This window comes from Choloepus didactylus, chromosome 23, assembly GCF_015220235.1.
Source record: "Choloepus didactylus isolate mChoDid1 chromosome 23, mChoDid1.pri, whole genome shotgun sequence".
Lineage (NCBI taxonomy): Eukaryota > Metazoa > Chordata > Mammalia > Pilosa > Megalonychidae > Choloepus > Choloepus didactylus.
Genome location: NC_051329.1, coordinates 20,692,442 through 20,714,858, shown reverse-complemented (window position 1 = coordinate 20,714,858; position 22,417 = coordinate 20,692,442). Strand labels below are relative to the sequence as shown.

The 22,417-nt window shown below is 50.6% G+C and overlaps 1 protein-coding gene across 5 annotated transcripts in view; it reads left to right on the top strand.

Annotated features, from left to right (window-relative positions):
• ACACB (acetyl-CoA carboxylase beta) overlaps positions 1-18,599 on the top strand; it is a 166,513-nt gene extending 147,914 nt beyond the window's left edge. For all 5 annotated transcript variants that reach the window (XM_037816975.1, XM_037816972.1, XM_037816974.1 and 2 more), the window contains 14 exons: positions 414-511; positions 1,540-1,660; positions 3,063-3,173; positions 4,259-4,402; positions 6,576-6,696; positions 8,114-8,210; positions 9,660-9,756; positions 10,346-10,481; positions 11,423-11,600; positions 13,011-13,123; positions 14,202-14,356; positions 15,037-15,207; positions 15,835-15,971; positions 17,005-18,599. In XM_037816975.1, coding sequence (XP_037672903.1) covers positions 414-511; positions 1,540-1,660; positions 3,063-3,173; positions 4,259-4,402; positions 6,576-6,696; positions 8,114-8,210; positions 9,660-9,756; positions 10,346-10,481; positions 11,423-11,600; positions 13,011-13,123; positions 14,202-14,356; positions 15,037-15,207; positions 15,835-15,971; positions 17,005-17,131 — 1,806 coding nt within the window. In that variant the 3' untranslated portion in view covers positions 17,132-18,599. The remainder of the gene's footprint in view (positions 1-413; positions 512-1,539; positions 1,661-3,062; positions 3,174-4,258; positions 4,403-6,575; positions 6,697-8,113; positions 8,211-9,659; positions 9,757-10,345; positions 10,482-11,422; positions 11,601-13,010; positions 13,124-14,201; positions 14,357-15,036; positions 15,208-15,834; positions 15,972-17,004) is intronic.
• The last annotated feature ends 3,818 nt before the right edge of the window (positions 18,600-22,417 follow it).

Here is a 22,417-nt window from a genome sequence, read left to right as displayed (position 1 = left end):
GAAATCTCTCAGCCACTGAAATTTTATTTTGTTTCATTTCTCATCCCCCTTTTGGTCAAGATGTTCTCAATCCCACGATGCTGGGTCCAGATTCATCCCTGGGAGTCATATCCTGTGTTGCCAGGGAGATTTACACCCCTGGGAGTCAGATCCCATGCAGAGGGGAGGGCAGTGAGATCACCTGCCAAGTTGGCTTAGCTAGAGAGAGAGGGCCACATCTGAGCAACAAAAGAGGTACTCAGGGGGAGACTCTTAGGCACGATTAAAAGCAGCTTTAGCCTGTCCTTTGCAGTAACAAGCTTCATAAGGGCAAGTCCCAAGACAGAGGGCTCAGCACTGACATTTTTTAAAAAAGCATGGCTGACGAGTGCAGGGAACTGGATTCATAGCCTCATTGAAGTATATTTTTTAAGGGATTTAAATACCTGTACCTGACCCCACAAGACTACACCAGAATCAGCTCCCTGAACTCTGTCCACTGTAAACACATTGAGGAAGGAGGAGAATCCAGGTAAATAACTTATGGTGGTAACTACTTAATTTTGCTCATGGTTAATTCCAGCTAGTCTTGGGGAATCCATTTCTTTGCTACTGGGCTTGTGGTGATACTTTAAAGTGGGGTGGTGGTGTTTGCATTTGTATAATAGGATACTTGGGCTTCTGTCTCGGGCACGGATGACTTGAATATCTGGGATGTTCTCTGGGGTGAACCCATCCTTGTCATTTAAAAATGAGTCACGCCTTTCACAAAAATAGATTGGGTTCTCACGATGTCCCAGGACCTGTAGGTTAATATTCCATGACCGAGTTATCCAAACGGACACAGAAGTGATTCCGCAAGCTGGAAAGTGTGGGCAGGGTTGAGGTCAGCTCTGTGAGAATATCAAAGGCTGCGCAAGCTCTTTTCCAGGGCAAATTTTCTTTCTCTTAGTGCAATTGACTAAGAATGAATTTCCCAGACTGCGTTTTCTGGGATTCTTGTTGGTGATCTGTGGGAAAATGAAAGAAAAAAATATTCTGTAATCAAATAAATTTGGGGAAACACTGGGTCAAACAAGTTCTAACAAGGTTTTTATTCTCAGAAACTTTAATATGCTAAAGTGCTATTGTGAATCTCTGACAGCAAGGGTTAGACTGCAGTGTTTTTCAAACTTACGTGGCCATGGAATCTTGATTGATTGATTGATTGAGAAGAAAGTGGCGTTCCCTTGTATACTCCATCTGCAGACCAAACCCTTCCAGATTGTTGTTGGAGGGATGCAGGGGGGTGGTGACATTTCACGAAGACAGCCTCCGAGCAAGCAGGCATCTTTGGTTTGAGGGGATGAAAATTGTCAATGTTGTATTTGCCCTTTTAGAAACTTTTAGGGCTGGTGGCGAGTGTCCCTAGACCCCTGCTTTCATTTCATCTCTGGCTGCCTCATTCCCCTTCCAATCCCTCACCTCGTTTGTCCTTCCTACCTCGGGTCCTTGAGAATTCATCAGCCTTGGATTTTTCTGAGCTAGGCTCCATCTTCAATGTGTGTTTGGTTCTTGAAGATACATGATCACCGACATCATTGGAAAGGACGACGGGCTGGGCGTGGAGAATCTGAGTGGCTCGGGGATGATCGCTGGGGAGTCCTCCCTGGCTTACGAAGAAATCGTCACCATCAGCCTGGTGAGTCTTCCTGTTTTCTTTTTCAACTTTACATCATGGAAACTTTCACATAGTCACAAAAGAGAGAATTGAGAACGAGACCCCACGTATCCATCACGCAGCTTCAGCAATGACCAACATGCAGCCGTTCTTGTTTCCCCACTCCCTCTGCCCCTCTTTTTGGAGTATTTTAAAGCAAATCCCCAGTGTGGATGTTTAACAGATAAGAGCATTTATTTTCTCTCTCTCTCTCTTTTTTTTACAAAATCATAATAGTATTACACACCCAATAAAATCAACAGTAATTCTTCAATATCATTGGGATCTCCATTTTAACAGTTGACTCAAAAATATCTTTTTATAGCTGGTTGATTTGAATGAGGTCCCGGTTGCCTCCTGTTTTAAAGATATTGTTTAGAAGAACTTTTGACTGATTTTTGCTGCTATAAAATGACTATTTGTCCCCTCGTGACCCTTCCAAAAATGTTTTCTTTTTCTGTTATTATTAGAGGTAGTAGTAATAGTATTCTTTAATGGAAAACTGTCATTCAAAGCCTTATTTTATTTTATATTAAAAAAAAGTGTTTTTCACACACCATACAATCCATCCTAAGTGTACAATCAGTGGCTCCTGGCATAATCCCTTAAGTTATACATTCACCACCACAATCAATATGAGAATATTCCCATTTCTTCCAGAAAAAAAAAGAATCCCCTACCTGCCCTTATATCCCCATTATTTACATTTAGCTTTGGCATAGTGTCAAGACTTTATTTTTATGTGTGGTGTTGCATCTTCAGTTTCCAAGGTAGAAAAATTCTGGTCACAGACATCTTCCTTAGGCTTATTTCCTAGATATCTTTTAAATATCTGTATGTCTATATGTATATATCTATATATATCTAGCTTTTTATTTTGAAATAGTTTGACTCACAAGAAATTTTATAAAATAGTACAGTTTTCATGCGTACCCATCTCCCAGCTTCCCCCAATGATAGTGTCTTACATAACCGTGGTACATTGTCAAGAACAAGAGAGTGGCATTGGTGCAGTACTGTTAACTCAGGACAGAGCTTTTTGGATTTCACTAGTGTCCACGTGTACCCCTACACGTCCTTTTGGTGGTGCGAGAAGCTGCGATGGCTAGTGAAGGGCAGAGCTCGAAAGAGCTACACACAAGCTTCTTGGAGCAAGACCTGGAACTCCAGCAGGTCTTGGTTGTTCCCTGCAACATTTAGGTAAAAGTGTTCTTTGTGGGAGCCAAGTGCAAACCAGTGGCCGGAAGAACAGGCTTTTGTCTCTGCTGTTTGGCCCCGAATCAGGTCGCCAATGGCCAAGACTGAACTTCATTTGTGCCCGGGCAGTGCCTGGACTCCCATCGGCTGTCGGGCGGGGAATTCAGCAGGGGTGCTGTCTCCGCAGGTGACCTGCCGAGCCCTTGGGATCGGGGCTTACGTGGTGAGGCTGGGCCAGCGAGTGATCCAGGTGGAAAACTCCCACATCATCCTGACGGGAGCAGGAGCTCTCAACAAGGTGACTAAGAAGGGACCTGTGTGTGTGTGGTTATGTCAGGTTGACATTCCCATTGTCCCCTGATGGGGGAGTTTTCTCCATATGAAATCATTTTCATTCCTCCTGCCATGAGAGCCATTTTTTGTGGCATCCCCTTCTGAGACAACCTGTTTTATTCACCCAAGCACCATTGGAGGTACAGAGAGGAGTGAGATCCACAGTCCTTCCCAACAGCCTAAAGAGGGCGGAGAAAGGAAAGTACACAGACAGCTGAAGTGCTGGAACGGGGTTCTCCAACAGGAGCCTGACTGTATCTCCTGGGGGGCTTGTTAAACCTCAGATGGGTGTGGTTACTGAGAATTGGCATTTCTAGCAATTTCCCAGGTGCAGCTGATGCTGCTGGTTCAACAACCAGACTTTGAGAAGCTCCTTGGGATTTTAGCAGCCTGTAAACATGGAGGCTTTATAGCATTTAATAGCAATGGGGAAAATGTTTTTATACAGTGAAAAAGATAGAGTACCAAACTGCACATTCACTATGAGTCTAACCAGGTGAAGACAGAAGACGGGAGAGAAATGCACCAAAATTATAAAAGGACCAAAATGACTCATTTTCCAATTTGCTGTAATGTGTAAAATGCTACTTTAATAACTTTTCAAAAATGTCAGCGATAGTTAGTTCTACCAGAAGAGTCTAAAACTTTTTTTTTTTAATTCAGACTTCCTTCTTTCTTCCTCTTGAGCTTAAGAAGGGTGTCAGCTTTCCCACTGAAGCTTTCCCAGCTCTCTTGAAACCCTAAATATAGTTTGCCTTTTGAGATGGCCAAAGTAATCAATTGTATCACTGGTTCTCAAATCAGGCTACACACTGGAACGATCTGGAGAATCTTTTAAAAATGTTCATGCTTGGGTCCCCGCCCCAAAGGTTCTGGTGTGATTGCCTAGACACAGCCTGGGCATCAGAAGTTTTGAAAGCTCCCAGTTGATTCTACCATGCAGCCAAGGTGGAAAACTATCCAATGAGATACTTTCTGAACGGGTGGAAAGGCCCCGGCCCAGGTGGATGATTCAGGTAGGATTCTGCTGACCTCCTTGTGTCATTACAGGTCCTGGGAAGAGAGGTTTACACCTCCAACAACCAGCTGGGTGGGGTGCAGATAATGCATTACAACGGCATCGCCCACATCGCGGTGCCAGACGACTTCGAAGGGGTTTATACCATCCTAGAGTGGCTGTCCTACATGCCAAAGGTGCAGTATCCCCTGCAGCTTAGAGCCTTGAAGTCTCCATTCATCAAGGACCAACCCGGCTCATTTGCTAACTGTGTCCTCATTGCCTCCTGGCTGGTGTGAGGTGGTGGGAAGCAGGGATCGCTATTGATTTTTCTTTACTCCATCCTTTTTCCCTCCTGATGCTCCACCCTGTCGTGTCTGTTCTTTGCTCTTTTGGCGGCATCACTGCCATCTGTAATGATGTTATCTGTTGACCCTTTAGAAAAGGGATGGGTGGCATTGCCTCCCGACAAAAGAGGCAGCACTGGACAGTAGAGAAGCCTCAAGCTTTGCAGTCAGACTAGATTTGACTTCTGCTTTCCTCCTTAGTAGTGGTGTGATCCTGGGACAGTGCCTTAATCTCCCTGAGCCTCAGTTTTTCTCATCTGTGAAATGGGGATAATAGTAGCACCTATGCCATTAGCATAATGATTAAATGAGATGTTATTCAGAGCTGTGCACTTGGTAAGCCCCACCAAATGCTACTGTGATGGTGCTCATTTGCTAGTTCAAGTTGGACTTTTTAAACTAGGTGATGTTGAGGCACCTGCTTGACTCTCACTCTCCTCCACTGTCCAGTGGGGGTGACGTTTGCCCTTCCTGGCTTACAGGGGTTCTGTGGAGCAGCGGCTTAAGAAGGAAATACGAGTGGATATGGTTGTTTGCTAACAAATGAGTGGGGTTGTTATTATTCACTTTAATTATTTCCAGAAGCTTAGTTTCCAGAGCTCAGCTCATCCCAGTCCTTCTGCCAAGAACCCCAAGTTTAAAGAATCCCAATGTCAGTCTTTACTGCTAATGCTCCTTCCTCCCATCCAGTGAGTTTCCCACTGCATGCCTCACTGCTGCCACTGTCTGCCGCCAGCCTCTTCTTTCCTTGAAGTTTTCCCTCTCACCTGGCCTTCCACAGCAGTAGCAACCCCTTCCTGCCTTTGTGTCACTTCCTGGCATCACTAAGTACATCTGAGCTCCAAAGTGCTCTAAGGAGTCCATAAACTCTGCTTTTGAAGTAATCTATGGGAAACTTGATCCTTGTCTGACATTCTCCAGCCAAAAGCCCTAGAGAGGAGATATTGCTGCATAACTGGGCATAATCATAGAGCAGAAAAGGCTAACGGCCACATTGCAGTCGTTATTTTTAATATTAAATCCAGAGTCAGCCACTTTATTTCATCTATGACAACTATTCACAGTTTTTCTTTTAAGCACTTTTATTCACACACTGTACAGTCCATCCAAATGTACAGTTGATGGCTCTTGGTAAAATCACAGAGTTGTGCATTCATCAATACAGTCAATTTGGGAACGTTTGCATTGCTCTGAAAAGAAAAATCCCAAACCCCTTATGCCCCACCCCCTATTATCGACACTCAGCGTTGGTATGTTCCCTTTGTTAAAGTTGGTGAAAGAGTATTAAAATCTTACATTAACTACAGTCCATAGTTTGCACTAGTTGGATTTTTCCCATATAACACCCTATTATTAACACCTTATAATAGTGACGTGCATTTGTTCTAGTTTAGAAAAGAACGTTCTTTATTTGTACAATTAACCTCAGTCATCATCCACTAAATGTTTCGCTGTGTTATACAGCCTCATGTTTTATCCTCTGGCTTTTCTGCTGACATACATGACCCCAAACTTCCCCCTTTCAACCCCAACCACACACATGATTCAGTGCTGTTATTTACACCCACAGTAATGTGCTAGCATTGCCACTATCCATGTCCAAACATTTACAATCAACCTTACCAGAAGTTCTGCACAAATTAAGCACCATCTGCCCATTCTCTGCCCTCACTCTATCTCCTGGTATCCTATACTCTAGATTTTAACTCCATGAGTGTGCTGATTATAATTAGTTCATATTAGTGCGATCATACCATACGAGTCCTTTTGTTTCTGGCTTACTTCACGCAACATAATGTCCTCAAGGTTCATCCATGTTGTCGCATGCCTCAGGACTTCATTCCTTCTTATTATGAATAATATTCCATCGTATGCATAGACCACATTTTGTTTATACATTCCTCGGTTGATGGACACTCGGGTTTTTTCCATCGTTTGGCAATTGTGAAGAACGTTGCAGGTGTTATTGACAAGCCTCGGAGACCGAGTTGGACACCCCGTGTGTTCTGTTGTTTTTTTCTAGGATAATCGCAGCCCAGTCCCCATCATCACACCCACTGACCCCATTGACAGAGAAATCGAATTCCTTCCATCCAGAGCCCCCTACGACCCCCGGTGGATGCTTGCAGGGAGACCTCACCCAAGTAAGTCCTCGAGGGCCTGCCTGAGAGACCTGGATTTTGGGGCTTCTCTTCTGGGCCTGGGCTAAAGGAGCACTTTCCATTGAAGAATTGATGCTTGATCTGATATTTCAGAGAGGTACATCTGAGTTCATATACAGCAGGGAGAGGAGGGATGGAGATTTAGATTATTCTGTGCTTTTCCTGAGCTGTTGATCAAGGAAGCTTGGAAACATCCTCTGTCTTCTGGAGCTAATGGGATGGAACGAGCCACAGTGGAGGTTGTGTCCTCCCCAAATGGCCCATGGTCACATAGATGGAAAATTCAGTGCTGAAGCATTAGAGTTTCAAAGAGAAGTCTGCCTGCTTTTCTTCTCTAGGACCCTGGCTCTATTTGGCTAAACCTTTACAAGGGATCTCTCTGTGAGTTTTCCCAGGATAGATGACTTTGGCTTCTACACACATCTGTGCTCATTCTCACGCACACAGGTGCCCACACAGAGGCACACATGCGTGCACACACATCTGTTCTCTCTTTGAGAGGCAGAGGCTTGTCCTGGTGGTTTATTATTTCATTTTGAGCAACCAGAACAGACCAGAAAAGCTGAGCTCTCCCCCACCCCCCACCCAGTTACCATGATCCCAAGTCTAGAATTCCACAAGCTGCTGCTTCTAGAAAGTGGCCTGCTCATCCAGCTGCAGGGCAGGAGAGGGGTCCCACCTGGCCCCACAGCACCCCCCAGGTCTGTACCAGATTCCGGCCAGCAGAAGCAGCTCCTGATTTGTTTTTCCTTCTTTCCAGTCCTCTTGGGCTTTCTCATCTGTGAGCACTGATGGCGAGGGGCCTTGATTTTGATTTAAAAACATTCACCCTCTCACTGAAGACAATTTTCGCCATCGGGTCAGGCCAGCCCTCTGGCAAACAGTGAGGTTGGGTGTTTTATTCCCAGGCACCCAGCCTCCTGGGCCTGCAACCCTAGACCCCTGATGCCTCACTGCTGGGTGAAACTGCCACCATTCACCATTCACACGGGTGTGTGGGGTTTTAAGTCGCCTTTCCTCTCCAGGGAAGGCTGCATTTTATATCATCATTTTCTCTTGTCTCCCGGGAATCTAAAGCCTTTCCTCTCAGTGAAATGGTTATTAAGCTGCAGCCAGCAGGTCGGAGATGAGTTTTTCAAGACAGGCAGTCCCTTCCAGAAACCCCCGCTGATGGGAGGCATCCACCCACCTCTCCTTGGGAAGAGAAGGAGCGTGGTGGGGTCTCAGCGTGTTTGGCATTGATGGGGGATGATGGTCTCCAGATGTGCCATGTGCACCACATATTTTTTTTTCAGCCCTGCTTCTTTGTCATGGGTCGGGGAGGGGTGTCTTTGTGGTTTTCGGGGGGCTGTCAGGTGAAGGTCAGGCTCAGCAACGCAAAGCTTCCTTCTGCCCGCAGCCCTGAAGGGGAGCTGGCAGAGCGGCTTCTTCGACCAGGGCAGTTTCAAGGAGATCATGGCTCCCTGGGCCCAGACCGTGGTGACGGGACGAGCAAGGTAACCCCGAGGACGGAGCAGGTGGCCCCCGCCTGGCCTCAAAGTCTAGATTTGTCTGTGACCTTACCCAGCCTCCTGCTGGGGACCGGGACCCTCACCCCTGGTACAAGTCCCCTGGGCAGGTCTCCCTAACCACGGGGGCCACAGACCCCCCAAAAAGGCCCTGGGATGCTCTCCCCAGAAAACTGCACAGACATGCACAACTGCAAATTCCATTTCAGGAAAACCACGGGTGAGAACCCTTGTAATACAACACCATCACTGGTGCAAGGCTTGAATGCTTTCACAGCCAAACAGCTCACTCCTCCTCTTTTTAGGCAGCTCCAGCTGCCTGAAAGTTCCTCCTGAAATTGAGCCCAAAGCAGAGACCTCTTAGCTTACCACTCAGCTTCCTGGTATATGCTGCCGTAGTTACAAAACAAGTCCAGTCTCCGGAATCAGAGCTGAGGCCACTCACTCTCTCTGAGTCTCCATGTTCTCATCTGAAAAATGAGATAATAACGCCTACTCTCAAAGGATTGCCATGACTCTGGGAGGTGATAACATAAATTAACCACTTAAAATATCATAAAAGTTTGAGAAATGGAAGTTGGGGCAAGCTGCTGCTATTGTTATTAATATTTTCCTCCTGGCAATTAAATTTAAATGCCAAGCATAATGTTGGTATATAGTCGCTTTTCAATAAATGTGTATTTTAAACACTTCTTTTATTAACCTGAGACTAAATCTCCTCCTTCCCTGTGGAAGCCCTTGGTTTGTTTGCAGACCGTTCTCCCAGCACCTCCCTCCTTTGGGGCGCTGTGAGGTCAAGCAAGGCTAGCACAGTGGGGATGCATTTGCTTCAGCTGGTCACCAGTAGCAAGTGGTAACTGCTGGTGATGTCACCACTCCCCCTGAGCTGGGTCTCCTGCAGGCTGCACGTCCCCCAACTCTTTCCAGATACGACTGGGGTCTCGGCCTGGTGCTGCCCAAGGTGGTAGCTGCTGGCCAAATTGAAATTAAACGAATTAAAATTAAATAGGTTACAGATTCAGTTCTTCAGTTGCATTTGGCATATTCCAAGTGCTCAGTAACCATGTGTAACTCTTGGCTACTGAGCTGGACAGCACAGCAGGGGAACGTGGCCACCGTCATGGAAAGTTCTAGACCCTGCACCCTGTCCCCCCCACTCCCCCACCTCCCACAAGGGCTCAGCCCGGACACACAACCTTCCTGGGCTGCCAGCTTGTCATGCTCTTATCCCTTTGGGTTTTTTTCTTTGCCTTCCAGTAAAATGATCAGCCAGGTTAAAGTCAGTGTTCCTTCCCCCTGCATGCCCAGATCCCGTCCGTTTGTGCCCACAGCCTAGAAACGCCCGCACATGTCAGCTGGGGATGGGTGGGCCCCACTGTCCCCCAGACCTGCCTGGGGGTGGCACCCCACCTGGCTCACCTGGGCCCCGCCTTCCAGGCTGGGGGGCATCCCTGTCGGAGTGATTGCTGTGGAGACGCGGACTGTGGAGGTGGCAGTCCCCGCAGACCCTGCCAACCTGGATTCTGAGGCCAAGGTGAGCGGGCATGGGGGCTGTATCCGCTTCTTCCGCCAGGTCTGCAAACCACAAAGGGCCCTGGGCTGAGCGGGCATGCCTTTCCAGCGTAGGTGGGGAAGTAGAGGACTCAGCACTGGCCCTGGCCCTGGCAGGGGCTTGGTACCAATTTCTCCGGCACTTTCTACAAGAAGCGTATCTGCTCTGTCTCCTTTTCCTCAGCCAGATCTCTTTAGCAAGAGGTCCCTGGGAATCACTCCCCCCCCCACCTCACCCTTTCCCGGCCTCTAATGCTGTTTCCAGTCTAGGCCACTGCAGATACTAGAAAGAGCTCAGGAGTCGGAGGCTGCTGACACAGTGTGGCCTTGGCTAGCTTGACACCTGTCTGACCTCAGCCAGCTCACCTGGAAATAGGGGTACCGGGAGTCTCCCAGGGATGCAGTGTGGGAATCGAGCAGGGTCCTTAGTGGACAACTCTACGAAGCGTGACCCAGAAGGGCCCTCCTTTTGAGCCTGACTCTCCCTTGAGGGCGGGGCTCTGGCAGTTGTCCCCGTGTCCCTGGGTTACTAATCCACACAGGGGTCTAACCCAGATGGTTCTGTTTTATAGATAATCCAGCAGGCAGGCCAGGTGTGGTTCCCAGACTCGGCCTACAAAACAGCCCAGGCCATCAAGGACTTCAACCGGGAGAAGTTGCCCCTGATGATCTTTGCCAACTGGAGGGGCTTCTCCGGGGGCATGAAAGGTGAGACCATCCACCCCGCTGTGTGGTCACCCTTGTTGCCTTAGCTGAGCCTCCCAGCAACCCTGAGGTCAGGAGGCAGTTCGGTATTGCCCTGTTTTATGTTGAAGAACCAAGAGTTGGAAGAGGGTTGGGAAAACTGGCTTTCCAGGGGTCACCCCATGAGTGGCAGAACAGGGAGGGAGGCCCCCAGAGTGGGAGGGCCTGGGCTCCTTCCCTCCCTGGCTCTTGCTTGCCAGGTAACCCAGGCAGTCGCCTCCCCACTTAGTAAACTGAGGACACCGGGTCTGCCCTGCCTTCCCAAGAGGTGTGCTGTGAGCCCCAAGGGACTTCACAGCTGAACCCACCTTTAAGCCCTGAGCACATTTCAAGACTCGGGGGCCCTCAGTGTCATGCTGGAGGTGGGTGGGCCTGGGGGGAATGCTGGCCCCCCACTTGCCAGCTAGGTGACCTCTCTGAGCCTCTGTTTCCCTCCTTTATGGAAGGGGGATGAGAATAGGGCTGAGGTAAGGGTTCATTGAGCTATTTGTTGGCTTGGCCCATAGTGTTAGCAATCAGTGTGATTATCCTTGTATTGCCACCCCATCGGAGGCCCAGGTATTTGGAGGGACACATCTCGGCAGAAGCCAAGGGACAGGGCGGGGGCATTTCAGAGTCAGAGCTAGAAGGAATCTTCGAGATGGTTTGCTCTTTGCACCTCCTTTTACGGATGAGGAAACCAAAGCCCAGCAGGGTGAGGGACTTGTCCACAGGTGCACAGCCACTTCGGGGGCAATCTGGGTCCAGATCAGCCTCCCGACTCCTAGTCCAGTGCTCTTTCCATGGTGCCTCTCCCTGCACGTGCTCTTGGGACCCCCCCCAGGGCACTTAGAGCCAGGGGGCTTCATGTCTGATGGGTGCTGGGGCCTGAAGTTGACCAGCCACGCAGCCACTTTGCTTTTCAGACATGTACGACCAGGTGATGAAGTTCGGTGCCTACATCGTAGACGGCCTTAGGCAGTACAAGCAGCCCATCCTCATCTATATCCCCCACTATGCGGAGCTCCGCGGGGGTTCCTGGGTGGTGATGGATTCGTCCATCAACCCCCTGTGCATAGAAATGTACGCGGACAAGGAGAGCAGGTGGGTGTGTTGCCCTGGACCTGGCTTAGCCTTTTTTTATTCTCGCTTCCAATCCTGAGGCCCATCACCTTTGAGCCACTGGCTGGGGATCACAGAGGTTCTGAGTTTCAGAGGGACAGAGAGCCTCCAGTTTCAGCAGTCTGCAGTTAGTGCCCAGCATATGGTTGGATTTTCTCAGGAGTGTTAGTGGCTGGAGCCTGAAGGTGGTGGAGGAATTGTTGTCTGTCTTTTCATGGCATAAACTCTGCTTCCCAGGAAGTTTGCAATAAAATACAAAAAGTCCTAAAGCCCCTGAGCTTCCTGGAAGCCATGATGAAAAGGGAAATATGAGGGATCACCTCTCTCCTATTAGATTCTGTGTCTGTCCCAAAGTTCTTGTAGGGGCTTTGTTTTATTCGGTTTTATCACCTGAATAAAGCAACCTGCCGAGCACACTGTCTGACTCTTAGCAGGTGCTTTGGAAATATGGACCAGAAAAGTGACTGGATAAGTACCCTCATGAGAGGATACCAGTTCTTCAGGGGAGAAAAACTTCCTTGGCACCTTCTTTAGGAGGAACTTCTCTCTTACAGAAAAGATGATGACAGTAATGCCTGAGCCCAGTGGTTGAGTGCCTTCCTAAATGAAAGCTCTGTGCTAGATGCTTTGCAGCATATAAAAGCGTCGAGAGTAGTTTAGCCTAAATGTAGGCACTCTATTCCTAAGTCTACTCCCTTATTTATTTGTTAATTCAGAAATATTTATTGAGCTCCTCCTGTTTGCCAGGCATTATTCTAAGCATTGTGATTTGGCAAACAAGCGAAACCTGTCCTGCCTTCAGGGTGCCTAGACCCTCGTGGGAGGCTGCTGAGTTCAGCCCCTCAAGAAAGTGCCTAGAATGGGGTTGTTGTTAACTTTTCACTCTGGCTACCGGGAAGCTCAGAGCTACATAGCATATTCTTCAAGTCTTCCAGGCTCTCAAAGGCAATAAAAAAGGAGGGTGGGGGAGAGTACCTGTCGGGGGAGAGAGGGTTAAAAATGGGAGAGCAGCTCCTACAGGCCCCTGTTGGGCTTCTCATTATGACCTTGTGAGCTTAAAGGAAATCAGAAAGAGTGTCCCTGGCTCTCAGAGAGCAGAAATTAGGAAAGTCAGAAAGGACTGTGGGTGATGCTGACAAAAGTCATACATTCTTGGAGCTGAAAGAGACCCTCCGGAGTACATAAAATCGTAACTTAAAAAGTTGGCCTTGTCCCTCGTTTTATGGATATAGAAACAGAGACCTGGAGAGGGAAAGTGACTTGCCCAAGGTCACGCAGAGAGTCAATGAAAGAGCTTAGAATTAAAACTCAGATCTCCTGACTCTCTCTCGCCCTGCCTCCATATCTGCTGTCTGTCTGTCATACCCCTGTCCCTGCCTCTGCTTTTTTCAGAGGGAGTGTTCTGGAGCCAGAGGGAACGGTGGAGATTAAGTTCCGAAAGAAAGATCTGACAAAGGTCATGAGAAGGATTGACCCGACTTACAAGAAGCTGGTGGAACAGCTAGGTGAGAGGATCCGGGGTAGATCACCTCTCGGAGGCGGAGAGGGCCAGCCTGCCCCACTGATGGAGGTTTCTAGAATATTGAAAGTAAAATGAAGACATACCAAAACATAGTCACAAAGACTGTGAGATATTTTAAATGTTCTCAGATAGCAAATCCACCCCTTAATAGTAAAAAATATATATACAATGCTATAGTGGATTTATTTGCCTGCACTCAGAAAATTCGACAACTGAAGTATTTGGGGCCTATAAGGAACATCAGAATTTTGGTAGCAAAAATGTCACCTTAGGATTTCCAATCAGAATAAAGTATTTACCATTTCTTTATGAATGATTTCTATGTTTCATATGTACTCTTTAGACGTGATTCTCTTTAAATGCCTCTAATAGGTGATGATGTTTTTATAACTGTGCTATTCACAGATTATTATGGGGAGTGTGTGTGTGTGTGTGTGTGTGTGTGTGTGTGTGTGTGTGTGTCGTGTATGTAATTTCTTTGGTTTTGTTATCAGGGAATGCTGATTTCATGGCATGAGTTGGAAAGTTTTCCCTCTTCTCCTTTTTTTCTGAGTCTGTGTAAAATTGGTATTATTTCTTATTTTAAGCATTCAGTAGGAGCTTTCTACCTACAAATCCTTCTTCATTAGCCATAGAGCAACTTGCGCAAGCTTTGGTGATAGTTGTATTTTCAAGGAATTTGTCTTTTTCATCTAAGTTGTCAAACTGACATAGAGTTGTTTATAATATTCTCTTGTATTTTATAATATTTGTTAAAAATAGTAATTGATAGTATATTACAAGCGCAGTGGGTCTGATACAAGGGGACACATTTAAAGTTGCATGTTGAACGCTGTCCTGCAATGTGTGGGTGCATTTCTGAGACTGCCTGAGCAACTTGACTTAGGGGTGACATCAGAGTTTAAGCTGAGGCCTCGCATGGAGCAGGGCCTGTCCCACCAGCCCTGGTTTGTGCCCTCTTAAAAAAAAAAAATCCCAACTCAAACTTTGCATGCTGTGTCCTGGGGTTTCCCGTGAAGGCCCTGGTGTGGGACTTGACCAGCCTGTCTGCTTCCCCTCAGGGACACCTGAGCTCTCCGACAAGGACCGCGTGGACCTGGAGGGACAGCTGAAGGCCCGGGAGGACCTGCTGCTTCCCATGTACCACCAAGTGGCGGTGCAGTTCGCCGACCTCCATGACACACCCGGCAGGATGCTGGAAAAGGGGGTCATTTCCGTAAGAGCTGGCAGCTGCCGAGTGGGATGTGCACGGCCCCTCCTGAGTTCACCTGGGTTCAGGGGGCCTGGCAGGGGTCAAACGCTGCACTGTAGAATCGACCGGAGAGCTTCCAAAAAAAACCCGTTGCCCAGTTTGCTCCCCAGACCAATGAGATCAGAATGTCTGGGCGTAGGAGCCAGGCATCAGATCCCCAAGAGGTTCCAGCAGAGGTGCAGTTTGGGAACCACTAGTCTGACTTTGGTGTTTATAGCTGCCTGGCTGTCCACCCCCTGCCCGAAAGCCCTGCCTCCAAGGGGACACCCCTTGGTCACCTTCCACCCCCAGCCAGCTTAAGAGCTTGGTACCTCTGCATCAGCCTGTGTTCTGTGACAGCTGAGGTGGAGGTGGGTGCCGGGCTTGGATAGGAGACGCTTTTGCACCTTTTGTCCTGGGTAAGACACCTGCAGGCTCTGCAGACAGAGAGCCCGGGGCTGGAATCCCAGCCTGGCCACTTCCTGGGCACATGCCTCCACTTCTCCCGGCCTCAGCTTCCTTGCTGACACTGGGAATGATCACAGAGCCCACCTCGGAGGGTCGGGCATTGGGCACGAGGCCTGGCACCAGCAGCCTCCCTCACGAGTGTTGTCAGAGCCAGCGTCCTGCCCTTTCCGGGGACTCAGGCCTGGGTTCGTTCACAGGACATCCTGGAGTGGAAGACGGCACGGACGTTCCTGTACTGGCGCCTGCGCCGCCTCCTCCTGGAGGACCAGGTCCGGCAGGAGATCCTGCGGGCCAGCGGCGAGCTGAGCCACGAGCACATCCAGTCCATGCTGCGCCGCTGGTTCATGGAGTCGGAGGGGGCTGTGAAGGTGGGCCTGGGGGTGGGGGCCGCAGTGGGGGATGGGGGGTGGCAGACACATGGGCTTGGTGGGGGCAGAGGGTGTAAAAGTTTGGGGAGTCCAGGGCAAGTGGGCACATAGGGATCAGGAAGCTGAGGGCAGGCGTGTTGGCACGTGGACGTGGTGGGGCTGAGGGCAGGCGCATTGGCACGTGGACGTGGCGGGGCCAAGGGGAGGTGTGTTGGCACATGGATGTGGCGGGGCCGAGGGGAGGCTCGTTGGCACATGGACATGGCAGGGCCAAGGGGAGGTGCGTTGGCACGTGGACGTGGCGGGGCCGAGGGCAGGCGCATTGGCACGTGGACGTGGCGGGGCTGAGGGGAGGCGTGTTGGCACGTGGCGGGGCCAAGGGCAGGCATGTTGGCACGTGGACATGGCAGGGCCGAGGGGAGGCGTGTTGGCACGTGGACGTGGCGGGGCTGAGGGCATGTTGGCACAGGGGTGTGGGGAGAGCTGCAGCAGGTGGGCTTGGGAGACCGAGGGCTGGCGGGCATGAGGGGGCTCAAGGGGTGGGTGTGGAGGACTGCAGGCATGGGGGGCAGAGGGCAGGCCCGCCCAGCCACGCCTTCCCTGAGGCCGCCTCTGGCCGCTGTCCAGGCCTACCTGTGGGACAACAACCAAGCCGTGGTGCAGTGGCTGGAGCAGCACTGGCAGGCACAGGATGGCCCGCACTCCCCCATCCGTGAGAATATCAAGTACCTGAAGCGCGACAATGTCCTCAAGACCATCCAAGGGTGAGTGGCCCCCCACCTCTCCATCTGCCCACTTGCTTTGCTGGGTTGGAATCCAGCTGAATACTGGATTCTGCACATGCCGTGCCATCTCGGGACCTCAGGCCCAGCCTCAGGTGCTGGGCTCCATGGCCTGGGGTTGAGCAGCCCTAACACCCCAGAGCCCCTTCCCCCTGCACAGGGCCACACCAGGCTTGCAACTCATGGTCCTGTTGTAATGCATGAGGCGGCTGGTCCAAGATCATGGCTAGAGGGTGGTTGGTTCTAGAACCACATTCTGAACCAGCGGGCCTTAGGGGACTGGCTCCCATTCCATCATCAGCTTCTCCAGAGGGTTTGCTCCCCCCATTCCCATTGGGGTTTGCTCCCCGTGTTCCCATGGGAACCCCTGTGAAGTAGATAGTAGAGCACCTGGGACCCCATTGGGAGGGTGTATTCATGTCCTAGGGCTGCAGTAACAAAGGACCACAAACTTGGTGACTTAAAACAACTTCTACCGGGAGAATAGAAGTCTGGAACGAAGGTAGCGGCTGGGCCAGTCTCCCTTGGAAGCCTGCTGGGGAGAGTCCTTCCTTGCGTCTTCCAGCTGTTGATGCTCGCTGGCCATCCTCCACATCCCTTGGCTTGTGGCCACAGCCCTCCAGCCTCTGTCCCCTTGCCCCATGGCCATCTTCTCCCCACACCCACCTGTGTCTCTTCTCCCCTTCTTATCATTCACAGCTTCAGACTTCAGCCCATCTTTTTGGGGGACACAAGTCAACCCTTAATGGGATGAAGCTGAGGTTCAGGGAAGTGCCTCATCTCAGGTCATGCAGCAAGGGACAGGAAGGGTCATGGCCTGTCGCCGAGGCCACTCTGATGCCCAGGCCCCAGCCCCTCCTGCCCCATGGGACCATCAACCCCCAGTGACCCCAGCAGGAGGGGTCTTGGGAGCTTCGGGTTCCGGACCACCCAGGAATGTGATAAAACCCTGCCCCAAGGGCCTGCCACCCGAGGGGCCTCGGAACTAAGCGGCCTCTCCTGCTCTCCCCTGCAGCCTCGTTCAAGAAAACCCCGAGGTGGCCCTGGACTGCATCATCCACATGAGCCAGCACATCAGCGCGGCCGAGCGGGCCCAGGTGGTCCAGCTCCTGTCCACCAGGGAGAGCCCAGCCTCCACCTGACCCCCGGCCCTCCCAGCCGCTCGCAGGACCGCGGGCAAGAGACAGAAGCCACACCAGGCTGCAGCCCCTCGCCGGGAGCTCAGGGGTTCACTTTTTTTTAAATTTTTCTTTGAAATCCTGAGCATTTCTGCAGGGGTGCTGGCACACAGCTGGCTCCTGTCTCAATAAAAGGCTCAGGATGCCCCTTCCAGCCAGAAGTAGCCTCCTCGCCATCGTTGGCAAGTTCGTTTCGCTTTGTTTCGTCTCTTAAGACAACGTTTTTCACTGCATCACTGAACTGAATTGAACCAGATTCATTCAGTGGTGTTCTTCAGGCTTGTTTTATATCAGATCATGGAATCTTATTTTTTTACTCCGAGACCAGCACTTGATTTTAAGGCTCTTGTATTTCGGTAGATGGAACAGGCCCAGGAAAGAAAAACAGAGACAAGACAAAAGAAAACCTATTTTTGGTAATGATGCTTATTCAGACACTGTCTAGTCATCTGTGGAAGGGCATGGATTATTTTGTATTAAAAGAATAAAGTGGCAATCCCCCCACACCCCACACCCCAAACGGCCACTAGTGAACCACTAGGCATGCCCCATTGGCAGGCCATTCTTAGCCCTCATTAGCAGAGGTTCATTTTTTGAGAGAGGGAAAGCAAAATGAGCCGAATTGCCTGGCTGGGGTTTCAGGACATTTGGAAAATTCTTTTATGGGTCTCATGGTCCTCTGCCCGGGCTCTTGCTCCGTGGAACACAAGGACTAACCCCCCCACCCCGCAGGATACATCTTGGGCATGCATCTTCCTGCTGGGTGGGGAAGACAGGAGGAGGGGAAGCTCTCCCCAAATTTCTCTCCCAGCCTGCTCACGGGGGATGCCACTGGCATTGCCAGTCTCCACTGCCCCCTCGGGAGCGCCACCTCTAGCCACCATCACTTTCCTCACCTGTTGCCTGGATCAGGCCCGAGGGCAGAACTATCGGTCCCTGAGGACTAGACGGGAGGACCATGCCAACTTGCTCAGGGGAGGACTTTGGATGCAGCCAGCAGCACGGGGGCCTGGGGGCATCCCACCCCTCCAGTAGGTCCCAGTTTGCTGGCAGCAGGGGGACTTTGCCACCACTTGCTGCAGAAGTCACACACAGCCCATTTGGAGGCCAGAGAAGTTGCTGCAAGCCAGGAAGCTCGAGGATGTCTGAGTTTAAAAAAAAAAATCTTGCCAGCAGCCAGTGACAGCCCTGGCAATCAAGGGCGGTATGGGGGCAGCGAGGGAGGAAGATGAATTATGGGTCGTCCCATCCCAAGGACTAGAGGGGTTGGGGTGGGGAGAATCGATACTGCTTTTGGAGTTTTTAGTGCTGGCGAGGCCCTCTTGGTTTTTGGGGGGAAAGGCAAGTGGGTGGCTCTAGCTGCTGCTACCTGGGAACGGTGGTCAGAAGGACCTACCAGAAAATGTATGGAATAAACTATTTTTTGAAGGAAGCACTGTGGACTTGGCTGTTATCTGCACCCGGGAAGGCAGGGCGCCTCTCTGGGTAGTTCCCCTTGAGCTCTCCATCCTCAGACAATAGCTCAGATGTAAAGGAAGTTCCCATCTCAGGTGACATTAAAAGAGCAGCTGGGATCCACTGCAGAGAAGCTGATGGCAGGATTGCACTGGCCCTGTGGTTTTCAGAAGCTTCCTTTGAGCACCAGAAAGCTTTGTAAAACATTTATATGGAAGCCTCGTCCCTAAACCAGATAAAAAGGGGGCTCCTCTGGAGGAAAGAAGGGTGAGGTGGTCCAGGTGCTATTTCACGTGCAATCTCCACTCCTTCCTACCACCTTTATCCACTTCTATTTTGCAGACAAGGAAGGTGAGACTTAGAGAGGTGAAAGCACGTGTCCATGGTGATGTGGACAGAATAGGAGAATCCAGATCAGTCTGGCTCCAGAGTCCAGCCTGTCATGATGCACACCCACAGTGGGCATGCTGAAGCCACCTAGGAGTTAGCTGTGCGCGGACCCAAACTGTGCAGAAACAACTGCCCCTCCTCAACCCCGACAGCTCGTCAATGCACATGGAGCATTCAAATTTTGTCCCCCAAACATGTGACAACAACTGTTCATTTTAATCTTCCTGACATCTTTTCATCTCAGGGGTAGCCCCGGGATGGGCAGAGTTCTCTGTTCCTCTTGACAATGGTTGTTCCAGGTGTGGATGTGTATCCCCAGTAGAAGCCAATCCAAATCCTTTGGGGGTGATTGCTGTGAATGCTGGGAGACACCGGTGGTGACAATGTGGATGTAGAGAGTGCCTACCAGGGAGTGAAGCCAACAGAAAGGGAAGCAGAGCCAGAGATGGAAGGACAGACTCAGTCCTGTTGGTGTCATTTGGACGCCTGGATCCAGCCATGCCTGAAGTCAGTTGCTCAATCATAGGCACCTACACATCTTTTATGCTTGAGCTTATCCTTTGGACTGTATGAGGATATACAGCCACGTAACTGCATGTTATGCCTTAAAAGCCTCAGGAAGGAAGGCTAGGAGTCCAGGATAAGCTGAGACACAGCCCTTATTGATGGGGAGGAGAAGGCTCTGATTCAGCTTTATATTATGAAGCTGCAGGTGGATTGCTTTGTCTTTTCAGCTTGACTTCAAACCTGGGCACAAGTTGACACCTGCCAGCTGATTACCTTGGAGTTCTGGGGTGTTGGCCACCAGCTGACAGGACTCTCCTATGATGAGGCCCCCTTTTCCCCCTTGGGGGGCTTAGGACAGTGAATCACCAGGGGAAGGGAGAAAGGATCAGGTCACACTGTGGGCCAGAGTTTGTCTGGCAGCTCAGCTCCAAGCTGCCTGCTCAGGGTGATGGCTGCTTGCTACGTGCTAGACCCTGGGTCAGGCATTTAGCAACATCATCCCATGTCATCCTCACATGAGCCTGGGAGGTAGATGCTGCATGCTACCCTCATTTTACAGACAAGAAACCCCAATCTCAGACTTACCCAAGGCTCCCCAGCTGGTAAGAGGTGGAACTAGGCCAGGAACCCAGGCTGCCCCAGACCCAAACCTCCTGGACTTTAGTGAGGGTTTGCTCCTGAAAGCATCCTCTAGCCCAGTCATTGTCACCCTCATACAGAAACTCATGCTGCTTCTTGTGGCTGTCCTCACTAGGTCTCTCCCACCAGCAGATCCTGAGGCTCCCACCACACCCTCTTGCACGTGCACCGGGCTGGTTCCCATCCCCTAAGTGCCATGCTGCCGGACCCGGCATACTCCCTTGGGTCAACCAACCTCCATCCCCTTCTTGGACCTCCCCACTTTATCTTCTTTCTCTTCCTCAGCTCCAAAAGTCAGTTGGCCATTTTTTAAAAATCCAGGGTCATTTTTGTTCTCTAGCATTTTAGCATGAAAATTTCCAAACACCAAAAAGTTGAAATATTTTTCAGTGAGCTCCTGATTACCCATCACCCAGATGCTTGCCAATGACATTTTACTGCACTTCTACCTGCTTTAACCCCTTTCTGTCCATCTACCCATCTCTTTCTCCATCCATCAACCCACTTATTATTTTGGTACATTTCAAAGAAAATTGCAGACGTCAGTACACTTCTCCAGGGTTATTTTTGCATTTCAAAACAGATTTAATTTTTTTTCAATTGCTTCCTGAGCATTTCTGCAGCACAAGGGTGTGTTAGAAATGACAGAGCCGTGCTGAGATGAAGCGGTGAGCTGTGTGGCCAGCGAGGGAACTTGGCTTGGGCCCCCCAGGCCTCACTGTACCCGTGGCCCCAGCCAAGTACATTCATCAGGTACTTATGGAGCCCTGTGTGAGGGATGTGGCCGTGAGAAGGGCAGCCCCGTCCTGCCCCTGGGGAGCTGACATCCCGCTGTCCCAGACAGGTACACCTTACAGATGGCTAACCTTTAGGGTCACAACTAGTCAAAACAGTGACTGTTAAGTCCACAAAGGCCCAGGGCTGCTGTCTTAATGTCCTGGGCTTTGCAGAGAAGCGTCTAGCATTCAGGGTCACTGTGTGACAGAACTGCACTAGAGAAAGCAGCAAGGGTCACCGAGACAGGCCACAGAAAGGCTCCCAGAACACAGGACAAAGCATCCCACCCCCTATTGTGGGCAAATCCACCCTCTTCTGGGCATTGCCCATGAGTTTGGGGCAGTTGATGCTTCCAGCCATGCCAGGGGTCTCTGCGCAGTCTGCCCTTCACAATCCATCCTCCACTAGACACCAGGGGGATCATCCCAAAATGCTCCAGGCATTCTCAGGACAAAGTTGACATTCAGATCCCATGAGGCCAGGGGGAGCCAGTCTCAGCCTGGATTATCCTCATCACCAAGCAGAACCAGCAGACAGGCCTTCACACCCCCCTTCAAGCTCTGCACAGACTGTTTCTCCTGTGGGAAACACTCTTCCCCCTTGGTCTGTGCCTGGCTGACTCCTACTCACCCTGCAAAACCCAACGCAAGTAGCATTTCCTCCAGGAAGCCTTCCCTGATTGCCTCCCCAGTCAGCTGGGAGGAGGCCCTCCTCTGAAATCCCACAGCTCCATGCTCCCCCTTCTGTGTTCTATGTATGAAACATGGATGTCTAATTCCCTGGTGTGGATTTGTGAATGAAATGTTTACTTAGGGATCCCTAGATCCCTCTGACTGCTGAGAGAGGATGGATTACGGAGCACAGAGGTGGCCCCTTTCTGGACAGTGAGGGGAGAGCTGCTCCCACTGGTGCCCAGACCCACGTGGTGAATCTCCAAGCAGCACCCTTGCACGACACACAGGCCTGGAGGTAATTTTTTTCTTTCCCCCCCCTTTTTTTTTTTTTTTAAAGAGACTTTACTTTTTAGAAACCGTTTCAGATTTACAGAAAAATTGAGCAGATAGTACGGGGGATTCCTAGAAGCAATTTTAACTCAAAAGTTCAATGAACTTTTTATTTACCTCTTTCAAACATCCCCAACGGGCTGCGTGGACCCCACCCGTGTGCCTTTAAATTCCCCAGTTTCTTCTCCGCCTCCCTCTTCCCCGCCCCGGCTGCCACGCCCCCTGCCGCCTCCCGCCCACTTTCCTGGTCCGCGAGGCTGCATTCCCGACCTCCCTCCGAGCCAGCCTGGCAGTGGCAGGACCTCCAGGAGGCCAGGTAGGGAAGGGAGGAAACCCTGGTGGGATCATCCTTACCCCCACCCCCCACTCCCACCGCCCCAGACTCCCCTGGGAACCTCCCCTGCCTGGAGTTGCCTCCTTGCTCACCCAGGTGCAGTCACTGCTTCCTTGGTCCAAACTGGAGGAGTAGCTCTGGGCT